The sequence below is a fragment of the Lepus europaeus genome, chromosome 3 (genome assembly GCF_033115175.1).
Source record: "Lepus europaeus isolate LE1 chromosome 3, mLepTim1.pri, whole genome shotgun sequence".
NCBI classification, from domain to species: Eukaryota; Metazoa; Chordata; class Mammalia; order Lagomorpha; family Leporidae; genus Lepus; species Lepus europaeus.
The window spans coordinates 90,691,627-90,701,171 of record NC_084829.1 but is presented as its reverse complement, the minus strand read 5'-3'; the positions used below and the strand labels follow the sequence as shown (position 1 = coordinate 90,701,171).

General features: G+C 42.4%; 1 protein-coding gene across 6 annotated transcripts in view; it reads left to right on the top strand.

Annotated features, from left to right (window-relative positions):
- Positions 1–221: 221 nt before the first annotated feature.
- EPHA7 (EPH receptor A7) overlaps positions 222–9,545 on the top strand; it is a 189,984-nt gene continuing 180,660 nt past the window's right edge. For 5 of the 6 annotated variants that reach the window (XM_062187617.1, XM_062187616.1, XM_062187615.1 and 2 more), the window contains exons 1-3: positions 237–333; positions 4,673–4,737; positions 8,251–8,920. In XM_062187617.1, the coding sequence (XP_062043601.1) occupies positions 237–333; positions 4,673–4,737; positions 8,251–8,920 (832 nt within the window). Of the gene's footprint in view, positions 334–4,672; positions 4,738–8,250; positions 8,921–9,545 lie in introns of all 6 variants that reach the window. The other variant, XM_062187618.1, reaches the window with a different exon arrangement.

Sequence of the window (9,545 nt, the reverse complement as noted above, 5' to 3'; positions counted from 1 at the left end):
AGTCGGAGACTTGCAGGCAGCAAACACGGTGCGAACGAACAGGAGGGGGGCGGGGGGTAAAAAAGCTAAACGTGGAGCAGCCTGCCGGGGACCGAGAAGGGGATCGATGCAAGGAGCGCAATAAAAAATTAAAAAAAAAAAAAAACCAAAACCATAAAAACACTTCGGAGCAAACAGCATTTAAAACGCTACGACTCAAGATAACTGAAACCTAAAATAAAACCTGCTCATGCACCATGGTTTTTCAAACTCGGTACCCTTCATGGATTATTTTATGCTACATCTGGCTGCTCCGTTTTGCACACACGGGGGAGGCGCAGGCTGCGAAGGAAGGTAAGGCGATGGGAAAGCAAAGTTTGTTCTGACTTATTTATTTAGCTGTCTACCTGCACGAGCTGGTTAGTCCGCGGCGCTGCCGGCCGCGCCTCCGGCGCCGGGCGACCCTCCCCCGCCGGCTCCCCGCCCCCTCACCGCTCTGGCTGCTCCCCGGCAGACCGGGAGGCGACGAGCCGGGGCTGTGCCGAGCCGCCTGCAGCCGCGCGCCCGGAGCCGTCCCTCGGAGGGGAGCGGGATTTCTGGCGCGGGCTGTCTGTCGGAGGGCGTGAGCTGCGACGGAGGGCGGCGGAGTGACCGGCGGGGACGGCCGGCGAGCGCTCTCCCTGGGACCCCGGGCGGGTGGTAGCTCTCTGGGTAGCCCTCTTGTCACTCGCGCCACTCGGGTCTCGCCTCCGCTGGGAGCCGCGGCCGTCCGGAGTCGGGTCGGAGACGGGGGGAGCGCAGCCCCTGGCGTCGCCGCCAGTCCGCGGGCCGGAGGCGGGAGCCCGTAGCCTCCCCAGAGGGGCCAGGACTTGTGCGAGCTCGGAACGCTCGGGTTACTAATAAAGTGCTCACTGCGTCGGAGGCGTCGCGGGCCTGCGGTTGGCGCTCGGCCGCCGGCGCGGAACAATAACGCCGCGGAGGTGAAGCCGGACGGGCGGCGCGCTCGCTGCCTGCGCCCGTCTGCCCGCGGGCGGGGATGTCTCCATTCAGCGCGTGCTGCGCGCGGGGCCCAGCCGGCTGGTCCGGGCCAGGGAGGCGGGGGCGTGCTGGGGCTGTGCACTTTGGGCTGCCGCCCGGGCGATTAGAAGGCTCCAATCATTTGGCCCATCGTCCGGCAGTTCAGGAACACGGGTGGTCAAACCCTGCGAGAGACCTGGCCCGCGAGGTTGAGTTCTTGCTGGAGGGAGCAGGTTGTATTTGGCCAGCTAGCTACGCCTGTATTTGCTTATTTTTTTTTTTTTTCCTGCATCCCTTTGAACCATTGACAGAAGGTAAAATACCTTTCAGTGCCTGTAGTTGGAGCTGGGGAAAAATAAATCCTGTCGATGGAAATGTCTTCTGAGCTGTGTCACAGTCCCCCCCCCCCCAACACACACACACACACACACACACACGCCCTCCAGGCTGTATATCTAAGGCTGTTTTTCGGATGCTTTAAAATCAGAATGCGAAGACTTGTTCCTGAAGTGTGTGGGGAAGGGAATCTGTTAGCAGATTTAGGTCACGGCGGTGAAGGGGGCGGGGGGCGTTCACATCGGTGCTCGCTCCATCTACTCGTATTCCCCAAAACTTCGTGATATAGTGCTGCTTTTCTTGATTCCCTCGGTGCACCCCTCTTCGTTCAGGCAATCCCCCGCTCCCTCCCAACTCAAGGCTCTATCCTACTCTTTCTTGCGGCCTGACCTTCTGACCCCAGTTTCCACACGTGCACCCGGAGCTGGTGTGGAGCGCATTGCATTCGGAGCAAGCCATGCCCCCGAGCTGACGGGTCTGCGTTTGCAGATGGGCGGCCGTCTGCTCGAAACGCACACTCCAGCACATCCAAAAAACCACATGTCGACTCTCGACATGCATTCAGTCCTGGGCCCTTGTCCTGACTCCTTAGGCAGAGCGGGACCTGAGGAAAAGTTTGCGCGGCGGCGGCGGCGGCGGCGAAGCCCGGCGCGCGAGCCCACGCCTGCCCGGGCCGGAGTAGGAGCTATAAATAACTGCAGCACTAGGGGGAGAGGTTCCTGCAGCCAGCGTGGCTCGCTCGCTAGCTCTGCTCTTCTGGGGGCAGGCTACGTGAGAGGACTCTGATTCAGGAGCCTGAATTCTTTAAGCGCAGAAGTGAGATGTTAAAAGGCAGCAGGGGTGGGGGGGGGGGGGTGGAGAGCCTGGCTCTGGGGCGGGCGGGCGGGTGGCGAGTGCCCCCGGCTTCTCCGTGGCGCTGCTCGCCGCGCGCGGGGGCCACCAGGAGCCGGCGTTCTGGGTGCGAGCAAGCCCTGAGGCGGCCCGCGGCGGCGCAGCACCCAGGGGCGAGAGAGCAGGTGAACCGCCCCGCGCAGGTGCCCGGTCCCCCGGGATGGTCGGGGGTGGCCGCCCAAAGACGAGGGCCTCGTTTCTTGCACTTTCCCCTTGCCCGTTCTCTCAGGGACGTCGGTTCCCTCCACTGAGAGCGCGGGTGCAAGTCAGAGCCTGACGCTTGGAGGCGAAGTGCAGCCGCCGCCTCGCCTCCCCGGAAACGCCGCCGCCGCCGCGCGCTGTTCTCTCAGAGGACGCGCTTCCCGAAAGCCTCTCCCTAGCTCCCAGCTCCTTCAGAGCGAGGGCGCCACCGGCTCCCTGGAGTGCCCAGGTCTGGCGGAGGCGTCATGGATGCTCCCGTCAGGCGGCCCCCGCCCCGCCCAGCCGCGCCGCCGGCCCCGCCCTGGCCCCGGACTCCGGCCGCTGCCCGCGCGGCCCCGGACGGGCTCGGAGGCCGCGCCTCTCACCGCGCCCTTTTGCCCCGCACGCCCGCCGGGCTCGCATCGGAGCCCCAGAGCCCCGGGCGCATTGCCCCCCCTTGCACACACACAGCCCCAGGTTCGGGTCGGCTGCGCCTCGGTGGGCGCCCGGGGAGGATGGGCTGGGCGCGGGAAAGGAGACGCGCGACCCGGAGGGTTTACCCAGAGAGCGGACGGCGGGGAGACACGCGCCGCTCACTCGAGAGCTGCTTCTGATTAAACCTCCCCGACCGGTTTCCCTGGTGTTTTCATTTCAGTTTCGTTAGTTTCTCTAAGTTGTTTGTCATCAACACCCTGCCTCGATCTCTGGCCCCCCCAACCCCAACTAACGGAACTGCCACAGACAAGAATCCCAAGGAACCAAGAAGGTCACCTGGATTTAAAATCCAGTTATCTGTTGTCAGTACCGAAGAGCAAACAACAAAGCGTGTCAAAGGGAGTTCTTGGAAACCCACAGTGTGTCCTTGTGCTTCATTTCTATTGTTGAGGGTAAAAATACACTTTAACAATTACTTTTCCTATAAATCCGCTTGTCCGACTTTGCAAGTTGAAATACAAATTGGTGTTTTAAAAGTGATATGCCTGTGTGTGTTTCTTGTTTGGAAGGGAGACGAATGTTTGTGTTCTATCATGTTCTCCTTGAAGGTCCTGAGTGAAAACACTGAAAGAAACCGCCCCAATGTCTCTCTCTTTCCAGTTACAGGGAGTAACCTTGACTAGTGTGAAGGAATTGAGCACATCATCAACTGTTCCTTTGTTTTCTTGGCATAGCAAACGTTCATGTTCATTGCCTCTCAAGCAGTACACATTTTCCTTTAGTGACTGAGGGTTATACAGTATTTCAAAGTTTGTATAAAATATAAGTATGAATTTTTAACATTTTGCTGAAGTTGACCTTGCACTTTTGCATACTTTTAAAAATACTCATATACTTTCCGGACAAACGGATTCAAAATACTAGAGAGTCAGATAAATAGTTTTAAAGTGCAAACTCATGTAACTCTGAAATCAGTTTGACCAAAAGTGTGAGTGCTTTGGAAGAATAATTTTCCTGAGGAGCATGATGTGAATTACTTAGGTATGACATCCTAATGCATTCTCCTGTTGATACTACTGGGAGCATTCATTATACTTCATATACATATTAAGCTAATGACATGTTTTTGATAGCAAAATCTGGGTTACACATTAAGAAGTCAAACCAGAGGTCACATATACAATTTTGAAAATTAGAAGTTGAAATATTTAGATGTTTTAAAGACCATACTGAAAACTGATGTTTGAGAGAGATGTGTCTTACAAAACAGGTAATTTATTTTTCTCCTGGTAACATTGCTTAACATAGTTTTTAATATTTCTACAGTCATTTTGGCTTAAGAAACGTGTGTGTGTAAATTGAAAAAAAAACCTCTAGTTCTGAAAAAGCAATAAGAAATACTGTTAGCAGAATGTTAGAAATTAATTTCTAGCTGAAAATAACAGGAATTACACTTCATTGTGTTCATGTTATTATATATGACAAAGTTTTGAAGGTTCAATGGCTTTTAAAACCACCATAAAGAATTAGTATGGAATCAATATGTCACATAACAATTTTACCCTAATTTTTTCTATGTCATTTCAAGATTGATTTTAATATTTTAAGCAAAGAATATCAAATATAATATTGGTGTTTTAACATCATTTTTCCTTTAAAAATGAGTATACTTGTATTGGGTGGTTATTCCATTTCATCATTCTACTAAGTAGCCATCTATATATCTTCATTTCTAAGGAGATGACTTTTATTAGAAGTTAGGACCACTTAAAAATGTTCACAAATGTGCTTAAATTTTACATGTAACCTCTGGAAATGAACATTTGTTTTTCAGTTCTACTGCTGGATTCTAAAGCACAACAAACAGAATTGGAATGGATTTCTTCTCCACCCAATGGGGTAAGTACTTATCCTTATTTTTTTAAAAAATCAACATTTATTTATCTTTTGAAATACAAAATAAAACGTTCTCATGTCTCCCCCAGAGAAATTTTCACATTCTTCATATTTAAGCTCTTTAATTACATATATATTGTTCACAATTTTGCTGTATTAGTAATGTCCCAGTGAGTTCTCTAAGCAGAGAACTTGGGCAAACATTAAAAAAAATCCTAATCGTAGACTTTGGAGTTCTTATTGTGAATGGAATCATAGCTCAGGTTCCGTGCTATAAATGCTCACTAATAATAGAGAACATGCTTTTCACAAACTCACTTTACTTGCTTTATACTTCTATAGCATAATCATCAGGTATGTTGTGTGCAATTCTTTAAAACAGTATGTAATCTATTTTCCTCTTTTAAAAAGTTTCAGCATCATTCAAAATATACTTGAAAAGGTAGCTAAAATGCAATATGCTCAGTAATTTGGCATAAAGTTTGCTATAAAATATAATTTAGATTCTCCAAATTTCCATCATGTTCTATCTGCTGTTATTAATCAGAAGTGATGGCAGAGTATGCACATGTTACAGTAAAAATATGCTGTAATAAATGAGTGAAAGTTGTCCAATAAAAAAACTATCAAAATATAACTAAACCCTAAAAAATAATGACCAGTATATTTCACAGTTCTACAAAGATATATTACTTAAATTTAGCTCAATATCCATGTGAGAGATGGCACATTCCTCATCTCTTATTGAGGAAGAGGGCTCTTAGAAAGGAGAATATACCCCATTGTTACTTAAGTTTATCTTTGGCGCATTAAGAAATCTGGAGTCAAAAGAGCGTGAAGTTTAAGTGAGACTATAAAAACTGAAACAGATTTTGCAAAGAGAAGAATGTAAGTTGGAAAGGGTTTTGAGTATAAGAACATCATAAAATCAGTATGAAAATCGTGAACTAAAAGTCAGTTTAAGAATGTAAAATGTGAACACTGCGAAGCTATTTAAAATATTCAGACATTAGATTAATGTTTGACAGATTACCTCAGATATTATACAGTATCAGTACTGGTCACAATAAATTATGAAAAAATGACATATTTTACAGATTAGATACAAACCATGCTCTAAGTTGTGGTATAAATGTAACACTTTTCTTGAAGCTGAAGTGGTTTTCATGAGTAAAATAATATACATTATAGAAAGACATTCACAATAAAAAATGAAACACCTTTCTTGCCATTGACAGATGTAGTCCATTTTCTGCCATCCATCAATTAAAGCAAATAGAGATAGAGGATGATTTTATCTCTGAGGGAGAAGTAAACTGATATAATTGTAGTATTTCATCCATGTAATCCACAAAATGATAAATTATGATTGTCAGTGTTATCTTGGACTCAAATGAGCATTTTATCAGTCCCAAGAATCTTGAGCTAACAGTTAACATATCTGTAGGAATCAACGAATAATATTAGAAAATGATGATCAACATACTTTTCCATATGAAACAGATTGGTTTATATGTGATTAAATATCTAACTGGAGAGAAAATATTACTAAAACATAAGCTTCAAGAAAATATTTTTATTAGCATACTTTAAAAATGTGGTGTCTGAATTAAGACATTTTTCCCCAGTGGTATTATTTGTGGAAATGATTGCAGTCTCTTAGAAAGTGAGGTAATGAAATAAGAGTTGTATTATATGCATTTATGTAGTCTCACTATTTGTTATGTGTACCACAGTTTCCTTGGAAATTTTTCCTCAGAAATAAAATTTTTAAATAAAGTTTAAATTAACTGAGTTTCATAGATAACAAAATTAATTATATGCTGAAAATAACTATTCTTGAAGCTAGGTAAAGGAAGTTTTGTGATATATTCCTTTATAAAAATTAGTCTTGGTTTCTTTAAACTGGCTAACTATTAAAAAGTGCAAATTTATCTTTGGAACTTCTCAATATTTTAGAAGATAGCATTACTAGCTTTACTTCTGTCAGTAGTTTCAATCTAATTAGGAGACTGTCATTTAAACAGATTATAAACAGTTAACTGAAACAATGGAAAACTATGAATGCCATTAATTTGTCATAAACAAAAGTAGTTCTGGCTAAAAGCTGAAGATGAAAACGGGTTCTTTGTTGCATTTGAGGACTTTTGGTGATATTAGGCTATGTGTAATAAGAGTGTAGGAGACTCCACATAACTAATAAAAGAAATATCTGAATTGTATTCTAGTTTGTCAGTTTTGTTAATTTTCTAAGAATTGTTTTTAAAAGCAAATATTAACATTATACAGAATAGTTAAATATATACTGTGATCAAGGCTTACAAATAAAAGTCATTTCAGCATGCTTATTTGTTATTTTCCCATTACTTTTCTCAAAACTCTTGTTAAATCTTGCATGCTGTGTGACTATGGACATGAATACTGACATATTTTCATGTTTCCCACTACTTATTGAGGAAATCAATACAAGTGGTTGACAGTTTAACTATTAAAGAATCATAAACATAAAGTAGGAAATTTTATACTAAAGATGAAAGAGAATATAAAGTACTATTATTTTAGATTTTAAGACTATTAAGTAAAATAAAATTATTTACCAATGAGTGGTAGGTAATTTTATAAATTACTTGATAATCTGTGAAAATGCTGCAAATTCTATTAAGCTTTGTATTTTTCCTTATTCTGTGAAAAATGTAATATGCGTTTGCTTGTAGTATATATTGTATCAAGGTATGAATAGGTATATTTAAACATCTGATATTTTGTCCCTCATAAAACTGTTTCTAAACATGATTCTAAATACTGATTTGCCAAGTACATTTAATTGTTGATCGAAAGCAATTTATTTATGAATATGAGTCACACTTTTGAAGCTATTTATAATTATTTGGCTTTAGTTACAATATTAAATATGCCATTGGAATAAGTAAGCAGCTCCACAAAATGTTATTCCCTCATATTTCATTTGGAAAAGATTGTAAAATATTCCACATTCTAGAAATCCACATGTTGTTGCTTTTAGATTCCAGTACTCTTGGCATTTCTTCCCCATGTTTGTAGGTATTTTCTAAGATTAAGTATAATATGGACACTTAAAATGTCAACTGGCTGTCAAAAATTCTGCCTTGCTTCCATATATATATATATATATATATATGCCTTAAATGGTAATTTAGATAATGGTGAGTTTTATTCTAAAAAAATTATAATCTCAATGGGGAATAGACTTAGGCAAACCTGTGAAAAGAAACACTAATACACTAGCAAAAAGATACCAAACAAAATGAAATATTTATTGTATGTATAAACAGTTCAAGCAAAGCAAGTGCTTTTTCCACCAGCAAGACAAAGCGAAACTGGGAATATCCGATGTTCTTTGGTGTACAGTGTTTGCCAGGGAAGGAATCAACCTCATTCTTAAAGATCTGTATTTGTGATAAAAATATTCCTCAATTATTCACAAAAGCAAAGTGTTATTTTTTTGCTGATAACTGATGACTTTTTTTAATTTTACAGTGGGAAGAAATTAGTGGTTTGGATGAGAACTATACCCCAATACGAACATACCAGGTGTGCCAGGTCATGGAGCCCAACCAAAACAACTGGCTGCGGACTAACTGGATTTCAAAAGGCAATGCACAAAGGATTTTTGTAGAATTGAAATTTACCCTGAGGGATTGTAACAGTCTTCCTGGAGTACTGGGAACTTGCAAGGAAACCTTTAATTTGTACTATTACGAAACAGACTACGATACTGGCAGGAATATAAGAGAAAATCTTTATGTAAAAATAGACACCATTGCTGCAGATGAAAGTTTTACCCAAGGTGACCTTGGTGAAAGAAAGATGAAGCTTAACACTGAGGTGAGAGAGATTGGACCTTTGTCCAAAAAGGGATTCTATCTTGCCTTTCAGGACGTGGGGGCTTGCATAGCTTTGGTTTCTGTCAAAGTATACTACAAGAAGTGCTGGTCCATTATTGAGAACTTAGCTATTTTTCCAGATACAGTGACTGGTTCAGAATTTTCCTCCCTAGTCGAGGTTCGAGGGACATGTGTCAGCAGTGCAGAAGAGGAGGCAGAAAACTCCCCCAGGATGCACTGCAGTGCAGAAGGAGAATGGTTAGTGCCCATTGGAAAATGTATCTGCAAAGCAGGCTACCAACAAAAAGGGGACACTTGTGAACGTAAGTATTATGTACTATTAAACTTCTACTTTGCCTTTTTTATGTTTCAATGTTGGACATTTTAAGTAAGAATAATGATTTGCATTCATGAATCTCTTCTTATGACAGTATTCCAATTCAGGAGATCGTGAAGTTGCTAGTGAACTTAATGATCTCCTATAGTGATATCTGCTTTAAAGGTATACAATAAGTATTAATTATAATGGTATTCGTTACTAAAATTTAACTTGTCCTATGCTTGATGTAGAAGTTGCCAGTTACACATGAGGGTATGGGGTTTAAGAGAGGAGACTGGTAGGTGGACTTTACCCTTAGAAGTCTGAAATGATGTTGATTAGGAATTAATAATGTATGATTCCTATCATTTTTAAACCCAGATCATCTGGGCCTGTGATTAGCAGAAAATAGGATATTATGGGACTGCTAAAATGAGATCTATTGAGATGCAGTGAGTGAATAAATACATTGCAAAGTTTTAGAATTACCTTTTATAAATACTAAAACCATGATGTAAAATTATTAAATTTTAATAAATTCTGGAATTACTTTTGTCAAGGGTATAATTTTTGCTGGACTAAATAATAAAGTGAGTGTTATTCTGGTATGTCATTGTAATAGTGGGACA